General features: G+C 39.6%; 1 protein-coding gene across 1 annotated transcript in view; it reads left to right on the top strand.

Moving 5' to 3' along the window:
• Nucleotides 1-3,392, top strand: part of LOC111861926 (6-phosphofructo-2-kinase/fructose-2,6-bisphosphatase 1) — a 159,914-nt gene extending 156,522 nt beyond the window's left edge. The window contains exon 10 of the mRNA XM_023846893.2: nucleotides 769-3,392. Coding sequence (XP_023702661.1) covers nucleotides 769-849 — 81 coding nt within the window. The 3' untranslated portion in view covers nucleotides 850-3,392. The remainder of the gene's footprint in view (nucleotides 1-768) is intronic.
• Nucleotides 3,393-21,013: the final 17,621 nt, after the last annotated feature.

The raw sequence follows: 21,013 nt of genomic DNA, 5'->3' as shown, positions 1-21,013 counted from the left end.
CTGGCTTTCAGATTCTCACAGCAGTGATTAAAAAGATTAAAATCTTGCGGGTTGTAACTCCATGTAGTTGTTTTGGAGGAGAGTAACACCTCAACATTTTAGCCAAATCTTGATTCACAGTTTTCCTGTTAAAAAAGATGTTACGCAATTTCACAGGAAAGGCACCTTTTTTGCCATGGTGTTCATTATTAATATGTAATTACTGAATGCATCTAAGTGCTGTTCCAAGTGTATTAAAATTTCTATGAAAATGAAAAATTTGATCATACACCTTTTAGGAAAAAAAAACGAATGAATTCCACCATAGTGCCTTTCCACTCTAAAGCACTGTATGTTATGTGTGTGTGTGTGTGTGTGTGCACGCGGGCGTGCATGCGCAATTAAGCATGAGGTCAAATTTACCTTGTACCCCTCCAGAATTCTTGAATTATAACATTACAGTTGTGATTACAGAGACTTACTAATTGTGATACATATTAATTGCTATGCTTCTTTCTTTCCTTTCCCTTTGTTTTTCGTCAGTAAGCATTAATACTTTTATATTCTGATTATTTCAGACTCTTGTGGTCGGTATGTTCCATGGTTTTCCTTGATCCTTCTAGAGTAATGCCTTGAAATACCACATAAAACGTGTAATGTTTGCTTCCTCTCATGTTTTTATCAGTTTTCACTTATACTGTCATACCTCAATTGAGACAGCACTGCTATATAAACCTTCATGAAAAACTTTTAATAATAATAGTAAAGAAAATGTTATATATGTATCAGATTCCTGGCACACTTGAAGACAAATTCAAGCGGGAGAAATCATCTGCAATTGTGAGTGCAAACCACCACAACAGCTCTTGATGATGGTGCAGTGAGCTAGCCGGATGGTGAGTGGAAAGGCAACATCCAGACCCAGTGAGGAGAGGGGTTCATGACGTGTGGGGTCACTCTCTTCATATCTCTTGAGGAAGAGCGACATTGGTGCTTGAAGCTTGAATTACTTATGCGTAAATGTGTAAACCTTCCTTACAGTTCAGTTCGTTTTTTATAAATCCTGTGTTACATGAGATTTGACATATTCAGAGCCGTGAAAATATAGATTATGACCTCTGTTTTAGGACATTGTATAGTTTGGTACATGGTTACCAACATTTTAGAGGAACGTACTGTCTCCATCTTGAGCGCAGGTGCAGCATGTTCCTCAAAAACACTGGTAACTAGCAGCTGCTGAACTGAGTCCTGAAGATGTCTGATGGCCGGAGGTGCTACCATCCATGTTAAGTACTCAGTCTGTCAGTACATGAAGTCATATCCCAGAAGACTATAATCTAAATCCTGTGTTTCCTGTGATTGTTTCCTATTTAATGTGGATTTAATTTCACAGAGGAATGGATTTCCAACTTTGCAGCTTCCAGGTCCAGTGTTTCAGTCCATGCTTCAATGAGTTGTATCAGTACCTACGTTCATCTCAATATTATGTATTAAAAATAACAGTGGTTCTGCCCTCATTGAATCCTGTGTATATATATTGTTGAGAAGGTGTATGGTGTAGGTGAAAGATACCAGGACTTAAAAAGACAGTTATTAGGGAGATGAAAGTAATGTTAAATATATATGACCTTCTGTCATACTTATATCTTCCTGAAATAACCCTGTAACACAAAAAGACAGTGCTTGTTTAGATTTGTTGTTTCTTGGTTATCTGGCTAGTCTGTGTATTCTAAGGTCCTCCTCCACATGGTTAAGGCCTGATATGAAAAACAGAATTGTTGAAAAGGTATGTTGCAACAGTATATAGATGCCCCAAAATATTGTTGTAATTACCTGAAGCTCTTATTTTAGAGATATCCAAGTTGCTGTTATCCCTACTATACTTGCTGTTAGTACTGCCTGACCGAGTACTGAAGTTGGGTGGTGGCAAAGAGTGGGGGGAATGGCAGTAGAGGTAATTCACATGGCTAGTAGGTCAGTTCTCAGACAGTAGGGACATCAACAGTTAACCTGTCTGAAAGATCACGAGACACAAACGTTACTGCTCAGTCTTCTCTCTCAAACTTCCATGTATGTACAGTCATTCACGTGACATCTGTAGACAGCATCATATACAGAGGATTCTGATATCTGTGCTTTTAATGTTTGAATGGTTTTCATTGCTGTGCATTTTGCACTAGAATTTTGTAATACAAGTGTGTAATATTTAAGTAGAAGCCTTGATAGCTCATTTAGTAAAGTGGCAGGCTGCAGGCTGGACGTCCAGCAGTGGAATCTCATACTGGATTCTATCTTTTCATATACATAGTATGAGAAAGTGTTGCTATCATGTAAAAACAATCAGCCTGGAGGTTTTTATGGTTTTACACGTTTGCAACATCGTGTAAAAAAACATATTTTTATAATGCCGTCTGTCTGGCTGTCTGTATGTATGTATGTATGTATGTGCATCTCACTAGAGCCCGGCAAGTGGATCAGTTCTATTCATATTCAGTATATTAGAGTTTATCCATCATAGGTGGATTCTTGGTGAACATGAATATTCTATACAATTCTTTATTGAGATCTGGACGGATCCCAATAAAGAATTGTATAGAATAACACAACAGGATGCGCCCAATGAAAAATAATGAATATTCTAACTTGAAAAAATACTGGCACTTCATAGGGGCCACTAATCACAAAATTGCAATTTTCTCTAAAACAGCTGAAACGATTTTAATTAAATTTCACCAATTTATGGAGACCATCTCCCTAAATGCAACTTCAAAGGTGGTATCTTCAGGAAAATAGTGGTATGCCGTTTCATGGCCCAAATACAAAACGTCAGTTGCTCAAAAACAGCTTGACTAATTTTGATTACATTGTAATCATTTATAAAGACAATGGATCCAGATAATATTTTATAGCCAATAATATCCTAAATATAATAGGATTTGAACAGTACACCCCCCATCCAGGTCTATGTCACAAAATATTACTTTTATCAAAAATGGCAGTAACAGTTTTGTATAAATTTTGTCAGTTTGTAGTGCTGATATTCCTAAATGAAATTCTATGTCAGATTTCCCATAAAATAGTAATCTGCTTTCAAGGGACTAAAAATCCTTTATATTTAACGCAGATGATTTTATGAGATATTTATTTTAGAATAGTAGAAGATGATGATCCAACTAATATTTATGAGAAAGTATGTTTCCTCCTTGCTGCTGTAGTTCCATGCCTCTATATGTTCTTGACATGATGTGTAGACACACATGCAAAATTACTTTGATCACAAGATCTTTGTGATGTGAAAGAGTTTGGTCCTGTTAATATAATGATGGTCACATTTGTGTAACTTTTACTTCAGTTCCACTTACTAGAGTTATGTAAATTGTAATAAGTTGATGATCAACTGGACTAACTAATTTTTATGTGTTTTTATTATCCCTGTGAAGACCCTATTAAATTTTGTCCATCTGCCTGCATGAGACAGCTCAAGAACAGCTGAATGAATTTTCATGAAGTTTGGCTAAGTAAAGTCTGTTGACTCATTCCAGTTTCAGCTAAAATCAGGCAGCAAAACTGGACAGTTTACATGAAGGCCTTCACATGTTTCTGGGCATAGTCTTAAGAATTTTTGAGATAACTGAACAAAGGTAAGCAGATATGCCAGTGTTGTTATACTGTACATATACATGTATTTTCTGGAGCCGGGATAGCGCAGTCTGTATAGCAACTGGCTACTGGCTGAATGATCAAGGGGTCGGAGTTCGAGTCCTGGTGGGTTCAAGAATTTTCACTTCTCCATGTCGTCCAGACCGGCTCTGGGGTCCACCCAACATCCTATCCAATGGATGCTGAGAGCTCTTTCCCCAGGGGTAAAGCAGCCAGGGCATGAAGATGATCACTCACCTCCAACTAGTGGCGAGGTCAAGAAAATGTGGATCTGTACATCCACTCCTCGATACGCCCTCATAGCATAGTGGTTAATTAGTTAAGAACAGGGACAACTTTACTGTTTACATATATTTTCCAGTTTATTTTTAGAATGAAACAATATTTTATATAACCACATTGCAAACAGAATACAAAAGCAGGCACTGGAATGCAAACCGTGGGGGTGAAGAGATCTGGGACACTGAAAGAAAAGATGAAGAGACCAGCTGTACTGAGAGGGTTTAGGAACAGGCAAGTAAGCCTGATCATTCACAGTACATGATGAAGATAAGACATTACATTATTTATTAGTAATACCAAATTCATCAGCCCTGCCACCTAGACTTACCATAAAGCACAATAGACCACTGTAGGTCGCAGTGCAAGGGTCAAGAAGGCCCACCCCTTATACATTCACATTCATAGACATACTATATTGTGGTGTGATCATAATTGTAAAGTTCATTTTAGTACTGAACAGGATAGCACAGTGGTAATGTGTGTTGTATTCTGGATATACGATGTCAGATCTCATTCGTATCATGACAGTTTTCTGAGTATATACTTTAATCCTTTCAGGCAAATGGCAGGGTAGTTAGTATCTTGAAATATGCTATGATCACTTCCTTCCATTGTATCATACCTAATCATCTTTGGTGTGGTACCATTAATTACCTCCCACACTAACCAGCCAACCATGTACAGTTATGTATAAGACAACTTAAGCTATTTCTCCATATATTCAACACAGGTGAAATTTTGCCCTCTCTCCTGATGGTAATGAACCTATATCAAAATTTTCAGATAAATTTTGTATATAATCCACATTTTCAGTACAGTGTTATATTTTTCTATTTTATATCAGTTTAATTTTGTAGTGATACTTGCTGTTGTATACATTTCCAGAACATGCAGTGAACAGTCGGTTCAGGTGTTTTAACCCTTTCACTGTTAATGAATACAAATGTATCAGTCAGGTGTATGTTAGTATGTGTTAGATTGTCAAAATTTGGATAGCAGTGTACTATTTTATCCATTTACATGAAAACATCCATTTATTAACCTTTTTGCCATGAAATGTTTGAAACCAAGTTTCTCTATACAGTTCTCTGTGTGTTTGGCAGAAGAGTGATGCCCAAAGCTCACACATTCAGATAGACTGTTTCGACTTATATGTTTCAAGAAAGGAGACACTGTCCTGTATACTATTTTTAAATAATATTGTAACGTGTTTTTGTCTCTAAAGATGCCATTTGGATTGTTAATTGGTTTATTTAACAGCCTACAAATCATAACTACAATTAATTATAACACTTGCGGGTTTACACAGTTTACAAACTCTACACGCTAATCTATTCACTCTATCTTCAGTATAACACACGTTTCATTCTTCCCGCGGCTGCTTTTATGTTTCAACTGACTTACGACGTCTTCTTCATGTTCACAATTCACTCGCTACAACTGAACCCAGCGACTGATAGACTTAAACTTTCTTCGGCTTCTGCTACATTTTAACTCACTCCTTACGCATTCCAGTCTCCCTTATAAACCCTCAGTCAGACAGCAGAAAACCCAGATCGCTTCACTGTTGCGTAAACGCCGTGTTTACAGGCGTTGCTGAGCAACACTGCTGAGAGTTGTTTATTGCTGCGTTACGCACAGCGCGCTTCAGCTCACTTCAGCTCACTTCAGCTCTACTTGGCACGGCATGGAGAAACACCGCTTTCCTTACTGTTGCGTAACATCGTTTCCACTGTTGCGTAACTTGGCAACCGACCGTTTATCAAGGGTCTGTCTTCGTGGTAACTCGTTCCGCCTCCCGTTGCCCAGCAGTGGTTAGACATGTCACAATATGAACACATTTGAGGAGCCAGGATAACTCAGTAGGTATAGTGACTAGGCTATAGGCTGGACAGCTGAAGAAAAAGAAAAAAAGAGTTCAATTCCCAGTAGGAGCAAGAGATTTTCCATTTCACAATGTCAAGACCATCTCTGAGGCCTGTCTAATGGGAACCAGGCCTTTTTCCTGACAACAGCAGCCAGGGCATGGAGCTGACCGCTCACTTCTGTCTAGTGCTGAGATTAAGAATGCATGAATCTGAACCTCCATTCCCTTATGTAGCTTCATGTCTTGGTGCTTAATTAAGCACAGGGGAAACTTTATGTTATCTATATGACACATTGGTTGAAAGTTTGAGAGTGAAATACCGATGAACTAACAGATTGGAGAAATAAACAATGCTCTTGAGGTGGAGGACCATCTTGGAATATGAATATGCATTTGATGCTAGTATTAGATTGTTCACAGAATGAAGTGGAACGGTAGGATGTAATTGGAAATTGTTCATTGTTATCTTTGTGCTACTCTTCTGAAGACACTGTGTGGCCTTGTTGTAATGGTGATATCGCAGTCTCTTACTCATGTACCATAGAAGATCATTTTACTAAAGTGTGTGCTCTGAAAGATGTTATAGCTTTTCTTTTGTTCTTAGTAATCTATATAGTTGTTGTTTCTATTTGGTAACATATAATTAATAAATAATTTTAATAATATATATGTAGTGCTGAAAATTGGTGGTGTATTTAGGGCAATTTATGTATTTATACTGTAATTTGAATATTATAATTTTAACTGTGTATATATTTAAGTTTTATAACTTAACTCATTGAATCCCGGATATTTTATCTCATGAATTAGACTGTCATTTAAGAAACAAATACTAACCTTTCTCCAAAGTATAAGAGATTTCAGGTTCTCATGGCAGGGACTCTGAAGAGTTACAGTCTTCTGGGATGTGTCACCATGTAGTTATCCAGTAGTTTATTGATATTTCTGGGGGACATCAATAAACTTATGCCAGGCTGCATGGTGTCTCATCCAAGGTGGTAGTTCTCTCCTCTCAAAAATATATTTTGATGCCACATTAATGTTCTGACTTCACCATCAGATGGAGTGAATTTTGTAGAATAGCTACAGGTATAGAAAAGGGACTTCATCTCCGGTCCATATTTATTAAAGTAAATTAGAAGTAACATTTCTTGTCATTGGTACGCAGTGTGTTAAGATCAGTTTCATCAGTCAGTCTGAGTGCTGTTAGAAAGAATTGACAGTGATGCATCATGTCTTGACGTTGACATACTAAAAATGTGAGAGAAAGAGCTGTACTCTTAAAAACATTGTGGGTGATAATTTGATATTTTTTCGTTAATGAAAGATATTAAGGGTTCTGCCATTCTCATGAACAGAATATTAAATTATCTTTGTCTTTTTTTTTTCAATGGCTGTAATTGAAGTGAAGATGGAATGTGTGATAATGCTCATTAAAGATCAAATAATGGATATGTTAATATAAGATCCTTTCTAAGGAAACTGAATGAAGATAAGGAATGAAATGGTTCTGAAGGGTTCTGTCATGACATTTAAGATCACTGGATTCCTGGAGAGTTAATTTGAATCACTGGACAGTCATGGAACAGGCACACAGCAAGGTGACCTCTTAAGCCTACTTTCAAGTTTTTAAAATAAGGAAGGTGGGCTAAAATGATCATAACTGCTTCTTCAGTTAATGTGTACCCATGTTGTAAATATCAATACCAGTAACATTTTGTATTTCTAGTGGAACCAGTCAGGAACAAACTTTCAGCCCTACCAGTTCCATGTTTTTTTTTTTTCTCGAGCACCCATGAAATTTAATTTAAGTTTCTCAAATGAGTACCAGGAATTAAAGAAATCATTTTCCTGGGGGTAAAGGGCAGCCGGTGCGTAAGGCTCACAACCTTACCGCCATCTTTGAGCCGATTGTCTAGATAATGTGGGACCCTCAACGTCTCACAACCCTATGGGCCTTCATGGCCTGTTACAAGGATAGCTTTACTTTACTTTTTACTTTTACATAATTCTTCCACTGAACAATGAAAATAACCATCCAGTTACCCAGTTTACATTACGTTTCACCTCTCCAGATTTCTCTTGATGCCACGTTCATGTTGTGACTTTATCAAGGAGTGGAGTAAAAGTTGTAAAATGGTAACAGCTATACAAGTACGTTATCACCCATCCATACTAATGAAATTAAAATGAAAGCATTTACAATTTAATTTTTTCTAGTTGCTATAGTTGGAATACTCCCCATGTGGAGGCAAATTAGAATACTTCCACCATAACCCTGCTAGTCATAGAAGTCAATGAAAAGTGGACCAGGTGCCTGGGGTTATAACTGGGCGATGCTGTTACTGGGGGACATAAATACAGAGAACTGGTCCTCCAGGTTGGGGGTTAGACCCAAGGCTGACAACCTTTCTCTGTAAAAGAATTATTATTATGAAATCCAGTGAAATGAAAACCAGATCAGATCTAGCAGAATGTTCTAAGAAAGGCTGTTGCTCAAAAGGTGCCGTTTTTCCATTGATGATGACACCTCGGTCAAGAATCGCCCAGATCAACCTCCTCTGCATTCCCCTCAAGCTGTTAGGCCCCTCCCTTGCAAGCATATTTCCCTGTATTACCACCCATCACCTTAGCCATTCTTTTCACAAGAATAATGGGCATGATAACCTTCATCAGCAACAAGTGCTCTGGGTTGGTTGACATAGGCAAGAGCACTGTCATCCCCTTCATCCATGATACTTCTTTCTTTGTCTAAGTTGCCCTTTATACTTTCCTGCACTGTAAATTATAAAATGTGAACTTGTTATGATCAAATGCGTATCATTTTCAAGCTAGCATCCATCATCATCACCGTGTCATTTGATGTGAACATAATTTGCTACTACAGTCACTCATGCTACAGATACACACAGAGGTTGAAAGATCGTAACTGAAGGCATTATAAAGAAAAAGGACTTCAAAGACTTTATTATTAAAAATATATTTTATTCTAAAGGGTATGGACAATGGTGGATGACACAGATTTACTGGGTTTTTGGACTTTGTCCATCATCTGGAATTCTAGGTAATAGAGGACATGACATTTCGGAAACTAGATCTGTTTCCGCCTTCAGGTGATAGAGGAAGACACCCACTCAGTTAGGCCCCAATCCAGTGATTGAGATTGGCTCTTTCTGAGGGGCCCAAATGAGTAGGTGTCTTCCTTTCTCACCTGAAGACGGACACAGATCCAGCTTTCCAAAACATCGTGTCCTCTGTTACCCAAAATTCTGGACGATGGAAAAAGTCCAAAAACCCAGTAATTCTGTGAATATATTTTATATTTATAAAGAGAGGCCCAAAAATATGTGCACACGCTTCAGCATATAAAGTATCTTCTTAAGTAATGTATTGGTAAGCCAGATTTGATACATGAAGAAAGGGATGGCTGCAACACATGTTGATCTAAAACAAGTGCCCACCATTAATTTGTATACACATCTTCTCCAAGTCATCCAAACCGGCCCTGGGGTCCAACCAATCTCCTATCCAGTGGGTACTGGGTGCTCTTTACCCAGGTGTCACCATACGCCTTCATGGCATAGTGTCTAATTAGTTAAGGACAGGGCCAACTTTATCTTTTACACTTCTGAGTTTGGCAGACTAGTAACGTTATGTCCACTGGGACAACAGCACATGGCAATTCAATTTCTTACCGTAACCTCTCCATTCTCTGTCATTGTCTGTGATGTACTGTATCCTTCAGGGACCACCACAAGTACAAGTTGAGGGGGTGTTAAATAAGGTGAGCATGAGGGATACTCAACACTGACACTTCGTCCTACCCACTGACTTGGTATGGTCTCATCAAGGTAGCTTCCAATGTCTCATTGGTAGTGTGGTCATGTGCCATCTTGTTGAAAGTAAAATGGCTCATTCCCATAGTGCACATTTGCAGACTTCTATGGTGATTGTGTAAACCATAGCAGAAGAGATGGGACTCGTTGCTATGCAGTGCCTTCCAGATCATTGTTTGTGCACATGATGCATTGTACCATCAGCCTAGAATTCGTCATGAATGTGTGCAAGTGGTAATCGTTTTGGAGATTACATTGCAAATTCACGCCACCACTGTCTTTGTACTTCACACACATTTTTGAATTTCCGACACTGCTTCAGAATTATCTTGCGTTGCTTGAATGACAGTTGTTTCATCACCATTTTCTTTTTACTGTCCTACTATTCAATAAGGTGGCTCACATTCATGTTACCAGCAACATCTTTTGAAATTATAGTATACTACACAACAGACGTTTCTGTTATACTTTGAAAGTTTCCATAGATAGCCTTTATTACAGTGTGTATATATTTTGGGGGGTCTCTGTGCATAAAAAAATAAGCTATCCCTCTAACAGTCCATGAAGACCCATAAGGTTGTGAGACGTCGAGACTCCCACATTTTCTAGACAGTCAGTTCACAGATGGCGTTGAGGCTGTCAGCCTTATTCACTGGCCATACTGTACCCCCAGGAAGATTCCTGGTACTCATTTCTCTTAGAGGCTAAGTCGATCCAGGGGCCATAATGTGGCTAAAAGGATTAGGTAAATTGGAAAAAAATATCAACCTCATCAGGACTCAAACCTAGAACTCTCTGGCTTGTGCATAGTGCCTCAACCGACTATGCAACCGCATGCCCCTGCGTGTATCAGCTTAAATAAAACCATCTGATACAGTGTATTTTAATCCCTTTAATAAAATATTCAGTTCACCCTACATATTTGGTAGAAATTTAGCCATCTTTGTAAGTGTTTAATTGCGTACATAGGCTATCAAAAGTTTTGTGCTAACTGAATATAGTAAATTAAAATGTATATAAAGAAATCTTGTAACCTTAATAGTGTGTAATTATGTTTCTTGATAGTAAAATGATGATTTGTTATAATTAATAAGTTGATTTAGTATGACAACTGTATACTAGAAGAAAGTTAGTATTAACTGATTATTTATAGTTTATCATTATGTTACCATCAAGATTGAAATATCAGACATTACTGAAATTGTCAAGATATTTTTATGTACATTTGAAACGTGAGAGCTCTAAAGATGCTGAAATTTTAGCCAAAACATGAAGGGTAAATTGAATATTTTATTAAAGTGATATGTTATATCAGATTGTTTTGGTAAGATGATACTCAAAACAGCCTTGTTTATGATTTTTTACATAGAGTTTTAAAAATTATTATGCCCCATGAATAAAGCTAACTAATATTGTGTGACATTCGCAGATGTAAGCTTCAGGGATATAATACCATGAAATTTTTGTTGTATGAAAATGGTTATGTAGAGGTAAATGAATATGAGCTAAAGCAGAAACCTGTACCACTTGGTCACTAAAGGTTATACACATTTACAACACAGAGGTATGATAAAGTATGGTAAGGTCATGTGTTAGTATGTTAACTATAATTGAAAATATGGGAATGGATGGAAGTAATATAATGTTAACACAGATACAAAATTATGTACAAATGTTGTCACATATTTTGAAATATATGTAATTAAGTCAGGTAAAGTTTGATGTCACTTCAACCTCTTCCTTCCCAACCAGTGAAACAGTTGCAAGTGCCGTTGAACTGAAGTCATTCAAATTGTAAGGTTTCATGCCAACTGGTAGACTCTAAAAGGTAAGATTTTCTTCCATTTTTCAAATTTAGTAAACATAATTTAATTCAGTTCACAGCTTTTATAATTTATCACTAATATTCTATGAAGAACTAGAACATGTATTTGATAAATTCCTGAAGTACCCTATGCAAATTTTGTTAGGAGATTTCAATGCCAAAGTAGGGAGGGAAGTAATTTTCAAACCAACAATTGGGAATGAGAGTTTGCATGAAATTAGTAATGATAATGGAGTTAGAGTAGTAAACTTTGCCACATCAAAAAATCTTACTATTGAAAGTAGAGTGTTCCCACATCGTAACATCCATAAATTTACTTGGACATCTCCTGATGGGAAGATACACAATCAAATACTCGTAGGCCATATTTTGATAGATAGGAGACGGCACTCAAGTATACTTGATGTCTGATCATTCAGGGCAGCAGATTGTGATACTGATCACTGCCTGGTGGTGGCAAGGGTTAGGGAAAGACTGGCAGTGAGCAAACAAACAACACAGAGAGTTCATATGGAGAGGTTCAATCTCAAGAAATAAAATGAGGTAGAGGGTAGTGAGCAGTATCATGTTGAACTCTCAAATTGGTTTGCGGCTTTGGAAAACTTGGACACTGAGGTGGATGTTAATAAAGCTTGGGAAACTATTAGGGAGAATATAAATATGTCTGCCAAAGAGAGTCTAGGCTATTATGAACCGAAGAAGCATAAGCCATGATTTGATGAAGGATGCTAAAAATTATTAGATCAAAGAAAGCAGGCCAAATTGCAATGGTTACAGGATCCAAGCAAGTTAAATGGGGATAATCTGAACAATATAAGATGTGAAACCAGCAGGCATTTCAGGAACAAAAAGAGGGAATATGTGAGAGACAAAATTGATGAGCTTGCAATGAACAGTAAGAACAAGAACATTAGAGACCTGTATAGAGAATAAATGACTTTAAGAGGGGTTACCAGCCTAGCAGTAACTTAGTGAAGGATGAGAATGGTGATCTGCTTGCAGATTCCCCAACGTTTTGAATATGTGGAGGAACTATTTCTCTCAGTTATTGAATGTACATAGGGTCAGTGATGTTAGGCAGACAGAAGACGATACAGATGAGCTCTTAATACCTGATCCCAGCCCTTTTGAGGTTGAAAGTGATATTGCAAAATTGAAACGGTATAAATTGCCAGGTAGTGATCAAATTCCGGCAGAACTTATTCAAGCAGGATGTGAAATATTACATTCCAAGATCCACAATCTAATTACTTATATTTGGCATAAGGAAAAATTGCCTGATCAGTCTAAGGTGTCTTATTGTACCAGTTCACAAGAAGGGTGATAAAACTGACTGTAGTAACTTTCGGGTGTTATAACTGCTATCAACTTCATATAAATTTTTTCCCAATATTTTTCTTTCAAGGTTAAGTCCATATATAGTTGAAATTATTGGGAATCATCAGTGTGGGTTTTGATGTAATAAATCAACTACAGATCAGATCTTTCGCATTCGTCAGATATTGGAGAAAAATGGGATTACGATGAGACAGTACATCAGCTATTCATAGACTTCAGGAAAGCCTATGATTCAGTTAGGAGGGAAGTATTGTACAATATCCTGATAAAGTTTGGGATACCCATGAAACTAGTTAGGTTGATTAAAATGTGATTAAACGAAACGTATAGTAAAGTCTGTAGGTAAACATTTGTCTGATAAATTTCCTATCCAGAATGGTTTAAAACAAGGAGATGCTTTATCGCCACTCCTTTTCAACTTTGCCTTAGGATATGCAATTAGGAAGGTCCAGGGAAACCAGGTGGGACTGAAATTAAACGGGACACATCAGCTGTTGGTCTATGCCGATGATGTGAATCTACTGGGTGATAATGTAGATACCATAAAGAAAAAAACACAAACTTTAATTGACGCAAGTAAGGAGGTTGGTCTAGAAGTAAACACAGAGAAAACTAAATATATGTTACTGTCTCGTCACCAAAATGCAGGGCAAAATCATGACATAAAGATAGGAAACAGATGTTTTGAAAATGTGGCACGGTTCAGATATTTGGGAACAATGATAACAGATCGAAACCTGATTCAGGAGGAAATTAAGAGGCGATTGAACTCGGGTAATGCTTGCTACCATTCAGTGCAGAACCTTTTGTCTTCTCATCTCTTGTCCAAAAACATAAAAATTAGAATATACAAAACTATATTTTTGCCTGTGGTTCTGTATGGGTGTGAAACTTGGTCTCTGACATTAAGGGAGGAACACATACCGACGGTGTTTGAGAACAGGGTGTTGAGGAGAATGCTTGGACCGAAGAGAGATGAAGTGCCAGGAGGTTGGAGGAAACTGCATAATGAGGAGCTTCATAACTTGTACTCTTCTCCAAGTATAATTAGAATGATCAGGTCAAGGAGGATGAGGTGGGCAGGGCATGTAGCACAAATGGGGGAGACGAGGAATGCGTAAGGATATTGGTGGGAAAGCCATAAGGAAAGAGACCACTAGGAAGTCCAGGGCGTAGGTGGGTGAACAATATTAAAATGGATCTTAGAGAGATAGGATGGGATGGTATGGACTGGATTGATCTCGCTTATGATAGGGACCAATGGAGTGTTCTTGTGATCACGGTAATGAACCTTCGAGTTCCATAAAGTGCTGGGATGCTCTTGGGTAGCTGCACAATTGGCGGCTCCTCAAGAAGGGCTCAGCTCCATGAGTAAGTAAGTAATTATCTTGACCACAGAATTCTATATTGGTAAGAATTTTAGAGACTTTTCCAGGAAATTGAATTTAAGGTTATCACAGGAAATTTGAAGATTATAGTCTTTTGGGATGTAATGCCATGTAGTTTGATGGATAGAGAATGTTAGTAGCAGCATCCTCTAAAACATCGGTAGCTGTCCACCAAACAATACGGCATCACATCCCAAAGAAATATATTTTTTCGGTAAAAGTCCTGAGATTTTTCATATTGCCATGGGTGTTGTGATATTGATGGCAGATTCTGCAGGCAGAACATTTCAGAAGTATCCAGTTTCAAATAACCTAAGATAGGATTGTATGATTTAAGTCCTAAAATCATACAGAAGTGTATATTAGAGATAAGTGCAAGATCATGTACCATATTTCAGGCCTGCACAAATCCTGGTCTCCAGATCGCCATGACATCTAAATTTGCATGAAGACAGTTTTCTTCCTATTACATCACTACTAACACATTACCTGTCAACGGTGACAAAATACTTTCTTCTTTTTCCATATCCCTTTAGTCTCTTTATTTAATTCTGTCATTTGTCCATTATTTCTTCCCCATTCCTTTTATATGTCCTTTTTATTATATCCTAGCAGTGGCCTGTTGGATTTCCCCCAGGCATGATTGAAGCTTACTGCTGTTTATATGTAGAGGTTTCAGTTGTCCATTTGGTAATAAAAACGAGCAAATATGTGATCTGAGGTAATTTTCTTATTATTATTATAGTTTTTTTAGGTTATTCCTAGAGTTATAGGAAATTTGTAGGCATTCTGTATTCATATGACATGTGTTTATATGTATATTGACAGAGCATTGAGCATCTCTTCATTCTACGTGTACACTTCGGTGATGTAGACAGTGATGTTTGCTAATACTGTTTGTCTTACCAGCTTGAGTGACACCATTTTGTTGTCTGATAATTCAATATTTATGCACTCACCTGATTCTAAGTCTTATGAAAGTGCAGTCATCATAACTGCATTTTCACGCAACACTCGATATCTACAAAGAATCCTTGGATGGACCATTTATTATATATTTTTGTATTTATTATTATTTAACTGCAAATGGGTTTTCACTCTGTGGCGGTGAACACGAATGTTCATTACCGTGTTCACAAGAGCCCTCCACTGGCCCCTATTCTGAGCCAGATCAATGCAATCCATCCCATCCCAATATATATCTCTTAAGATCCATTTTAATATTGTCCACCCACCTATGTCTTTGTCTTCCTAGTGGCCCTCCTTCCTTTCTACCATATATTTTCAGATCTCTTCCACCACTGCCCTGAGCGAACCTGCCCTATACATACTTCTAACATTCCAAGTACCAGATCTCATATCAATTTTCTTGACTTGATCATTCTAATTATATTTTGGGAAGATTCCAAGTTATAAAGCTCCTCATTATGCACTTTTCTCCACTCTCCTATTATTTCAACCCTTTTCAGTCAAAATATTCCCTCAGTGCAGTGGTCCCAAGCATCATCAGTGTGTGATCTTCCCCTAATGTAAGAGACCAAGTTTCACATCCAATCAAAATACAGGGAATTATAGTTTTATGTAAAAAATGAAGATATCCCCTTAACATGCTGTGGAGGCCCATAGGGTTGTGAGATGTTGAGGTTCCCACATTTTCCAGACAAATGGCTCACAGATGGCGGTGAGGTCAGCTTTATGCGCTGGCCGCCCTTTACACCCCAAGAAGATCTGTGGTACTCAATTCTCTTAGAAGCTGAGTCGAACCCAGGCCCATAGTGCAGGTGGGATGATTAGGTAAACTGAAAAAGAAATCCATTTATCTCATTGAGGCACTATACCACAAGCTGGAAAGTCGCAGTATCAAGTCCTGATTAGGTGGATGTTTTCAATTTACCTAATCCTTCCAGCTGCACTATGGCTCTGGGGTCGAGTCAGCCTCTAATAGAAATGAGTACCAGGGATCTTCCTGGAGGACAAAGGGTGGCCGGCATGTAAGGCTGATCTCACTGTCATCTGTGAGCCGTTTGTCTAGAGAAAATGTGGGAGCCTGAATGTCTGACAACCCTGTGGACCTTCACAGCCTGTTATATAGGTAGTTCTGTATATTCTGATTTTTATGTGTTTAGACAGCAGACAAGAAGACAAAAGATTTTGGACTGAATGGTAGCAGCATTGCCTGCATTCAATCTGCAAAATCAAATTTTGATTTGTTACTGTCATTGCCAAATATTTTATATTTGTCCCATTTTCAGAAGATCTGTTGCCTATGTTTATGTATAACATCTGTAATAACTATTATAATTATAATTGTAGTATCAGACTGAAGTGTAATTTAAGATTTTCAGGGCAGTGGTGTTGAGGTTATGGTATGCTAGAATTTGCGTGTTTATTGTCTGTGGTTAATTTAGGCTTAACTACGCCTTAAGTAGCCCAATATATAGCATCCAATGATTGGGTGGTTCATGAAGAATGAATTGAAAAGAATGTGGAAAGACCATGAGAAACCTTGAGTATAATTGGTGTCCGTGCCGAAGATCGAACACCGAGTACCTTCAGAATACAAGTTTGGAACGTTTGTAGTATTATAGGTAGATACTAACGTTTCAGAGTAAGGCCGCGCCATAGCTCAAGCGATCTTCTTCTTCTTCTTCTTCTTCTCCTCCTCCTCTCTCTCTCTCTCTCTCTCTCTCTCTCTCTCTTTTGGGCTGGTGGGGTGCCCCTGCGTAGCTGGCTTCCCACCTCGGCGGCCCGGGTTCGATCCCGGGGGTCTGGTCAGGTGGGATTTATGGTGGACGAAGTGTCGCTGGGGCGGATTTTCTCCGAGTACTTCGGTTTCCCCTGCCAATCTTCATTCCACCAAAATCTCCACCATCATAATCACCCGGGGGAGGCTACAATAAGCCAATCAGTGGCCGCCGTGCCGAGTGGACCCAGTTGGATTCCACCCCCCACTAAGCGAAAAAGAACATTTCGGAAGAACCTAGTGCCTCCGTCTTCAGGAGAGAAGGCTCAAAATTGAGGCAACAGGTGCCTCCTCCAAAATGTTTGTACCTGTTTACCACACCACACTCCGTCATATCCCGGAAAAGTGTAATCTTAACCTTGAATAATACGAAGTTTTAGGCTGTATCGCCATGTAGTTGGGAGAGAGCCAGACGTTTCGGAGGAACGTCTTTGCCTCCACCTTCATGTTTGAACAGTAAGACAAACAGAAAACCAGAATCAGGCTGGAAACTGGGCTTCTTGCTCCAAAGCGCCGTCTGTCTCGGAACCACACGACGTTACAACCCAGTAGACCCTACTCGCCATAGTCACCGCCATGGTAATTTCAAATCGAGCAAAAACTAACGCTCGGAGACACTTAAGGTAAATTTAACGCCTATTAACAGGATTCGTTACAAATATTCCAGTGATGTGTGCACGCCCTTTGGGTGGGTACAACTTATGTTCAGAAAGCATGCTATAACGAGACATTTGGCCCCAATTTGCGTGGAATCATTCCAGCTAACGGGAATGCTCTACCGTCTTCCCATTTGAACTGGAACAGACTTCACTCAGCCGGGAATGTTACGGTCGTTAGATAAGAAGAGATTCATTTGAAGTGGGCCCAGAAATACTGCTCCAACCCTATTTCTGATGCTATTAAATTTTATTGTTCGCATTACATCTTACCATGCTGCACAAGTGTAGGAACCGGACTCCCTTACCTCATCCCACCGAACGCCAGAAGCTCCCACGTGTCCGCTATCAACACTGTAAATTGCAGGAACTGTTTTTAGTTATTTTACGTGCAGCCGTCACAACTGCTATGCAACGCAAAGGCAAGGTAAGGTCAAGGTGAAGTCTCTGCTCTGAATTACAATAATTAAGTACCACGTCATGAAGACATATGGAGGAGTGGAGATAACATTTTTAACCTCGGCACTAGATGGTGGTGAGTGGTCATTTTCACGGACCTGGATGTTTTACTCCAAGAAAAGGAGCCCCCTGCCCCCATTCTATAGGTAATGAGTGAACCCCAGAGCCGGCATGGAGACTGTAGGCAAGAAAATATCTCTCGCTATCCCTGCCTGGAATCGAACCTCTATTCCTCGGTCATCCACCCTGTAACCCGTCGTGTTTAATTAATACTGATGTTACGGAATATATAGGTATTGGAAACCCTACAGATACTGTACATATTCCTTTATTAATATCGTGGCGTGCCGCCTAAAAGCCGGAATATCTGAGTCAGATCGGGCGTCCATTGCTAGACAACGGCCCGGTAATCACGTTCCAGCATCGTTGTCTGGGCGACAAACACGTCACGCGGTCTTAAAGCCGCAGCCTGTGCATCTGCTGGGTGGGGCTTCGCAGTGCGCGTTCCCTTGGTAACGCGGAATAAACCGTTGCCATGGGTTTCGATTGAGCTATTGGAGACATATCCATGGTAACGACGCTCTACGAAGACTGTTACCACGGATATGACAGAACGGTACTCTTCAAGGAGGTGATTCCTATCCCATCCGCCTAGCAGGCGTAAAGGAGAACATTTCAGAGTTCAGAGAGGTCAGAATTGAAGGCACAGAACAGAGGTGAGAGAAGCGTTCAGAAGACCAGAGGTGCAAGATACAGACAGCAGTGAGGATTCGGTATCCAGAAGTAGCTGAATGTGTGAATCATTGTAATCGAGTGTAAATGTGTTAGTAACGTTCAATAAACCCAACGATCAAAACTAAGAATCCACAATTATTTGTTACGGAACCCCGGACACTTGACAATATGGTCCTGGACCACCTTTTGCCTTCAGAAGAGTCGCAGACCTTGGAATGGACTCATACAAGTTTTTAACAGTATCTAGCTAAATCATTCTTCTTGAAGAACATCTTTCAAGTTACTTCAGAAATGTTGGAAGTGGGAATCTGTTCCTCACTCTAGTCTCCAAAACTGACCACAGTGGTTGAGTGATGTTCAAATCTGGTGATTTTGCTGGCCAGGGAAGATGTCGAAGTTGAACTTCATGCTCTTCAAACCATGGCTGAACAGTTTCAGCTGTGTGAATGGGGGCATTGTAGTCTTAGAAAATTGCATCGTTGTTCGGAAATAACGTCTGGGTCATGGGGGCGCGCCTGATTACCCAAACTGTCCATGTACTCCCTTACAGTAATTCGCCCATGAAAGGTAATAATGGGTCCAAAAGAATACCACACTATTGCTGCTCAAACCATCACAGAACCTCCCCCGTGTTTCACTTTTGGAACCAGGCATTCCGGATTGTAGGCTTCCTTCGGTGTTATCCAAACATAAACTCTTCTTGATACTGTGAATAGCGTGAAGGGCGACTCATTTGACCATATCACTCGCGTTTCCAGTTGCCTGATATCCAGATTTTATGGCCGTGACACCAACGTTTACGCATCTGAATATTACTTCCAGTAATCAGAGGTTTAGCAATTTAAACACTGTATGAGTGCAGTGTGCAGCAAAGAGGAACAAAGAACAGTGATCCGATTTCTCTGCTTGGAACGTGTGTCAGGGGCTGCAACTCATCGGAGGCTTTCAACACAATACGGGGACAGTGCTCTACCGCGTAGAAGTGTGTATGAGTGGATCGAGAAGTTTAAAAGTGGCCGGACAAGAAATTCAAGACTCTTCTGCGGGACCGTTTTTTGAGACTCAAAAGGGCCTATACTGGAAGATTACCTGGAAAAAGGGCGTACGATCAACAGTGCAAGATACAGGGATTTGCTGGCCAGCAGTTCGCACCAAACGCTGAGGCCTATTGTCGAATCAAACGTTGTTGCTGCATGACAATGCACGCCCACACATGGCCGGCCAGACCGTTGAAACCATTAACCATTTGGGTTTCGATGTGCTGGAACACCCTGCCTAGATCTCGCACCTTCCGACTGTCATCTCTTTGGACCGCTCAAAGATGCTGTACAAGGACGTCGATTTTCTACGGACAAATAAGTGCGGGAAGCGGTGCATAAATGGTTGCCTGACCAACCGAAACCCTTCTTCTTGGGGGGAATACGCAAGCTCGTGGACCGCTGGACCAAGTGCGTCAACAAGGAAGGAGATGGTTGCGCGACCAACCGAAAACCTTCTTCTTGAGGGATTACGCAAGCTTGTGGACCTATGGATCAAGTGCATCGAAAAGGAAGGAGACTATATAGAAAAATTACGTACTTGTTCAACCCCTACTTTTATGTATCATCATCATCATCAGTAATCTGTCAGACGACAGGTCCACAGTCTCTTCCAAAACAGTTTCTCCACTTAATGCGATCTTCTGTTTTTGGAAAGAGACTATCCAGGAAAAGTGATAATGTGGTAGTTTTTCCATTTGCTTTCCACATCGCAGTACAACAGCCGTTCAAACCACTCTGGTCACGCCTGTTGCTATACGAACTTGAACCATCTCGAGCATCATTTGCTCTGTGCTTCAAGTCGCTGCTGATGACGCTGCTTCGGACATCAGTTTTTGGTGTCTCTCTTCGTCTGATGCCTACCCTTTGACCTGTCCAGCAAGGGAGGCCCTGCCAGTAGCTACGCTACCGCTGGTATAGCTCTCAGGGCCCTTGGCATACTCAAACCCCCTCACCACGATAAGGTGGAGACCAAGGAGGGGGACTTTTATGTATATAAATTGGAAAAACAAGAGTGTGGATAATTTTTGACATACATATATATATATTCCCATTAGTGGAGATAAATCCAGTCACGTACTCCATTCGCTTCGTTCCGTCAGTTCAGTGCTTGCTACGAGACCAAATAAAGTGCAGATGCATATAATTGTCCGCAGCTGTTCTGCGGTTTAACGCATAAAGCAACGTCTTCATGCCTATCACTGCAG

The sequence above is a fragment of the Cryptotermes secundus genome, unplaced genomic scaffold, assembly GCF_002891405.2.
Source record: "Cryptotermes secundus unplaced genomic scaffold, Csec_1.0 scaffold84, whole genome shotgun sequence".
Taxonomy (NCBI): domain Eukaryota; kingdom Metazoa; phylum Arthropoda; class Insecta; order Blattodea; family Kalotermitidae; genus Cryptotermes; species Cryptotermes secundus.
Note: the sequence above shows the minus strand (reverse complement) of the source record. Positions and strands in the feature narration are given on the sequence as shown.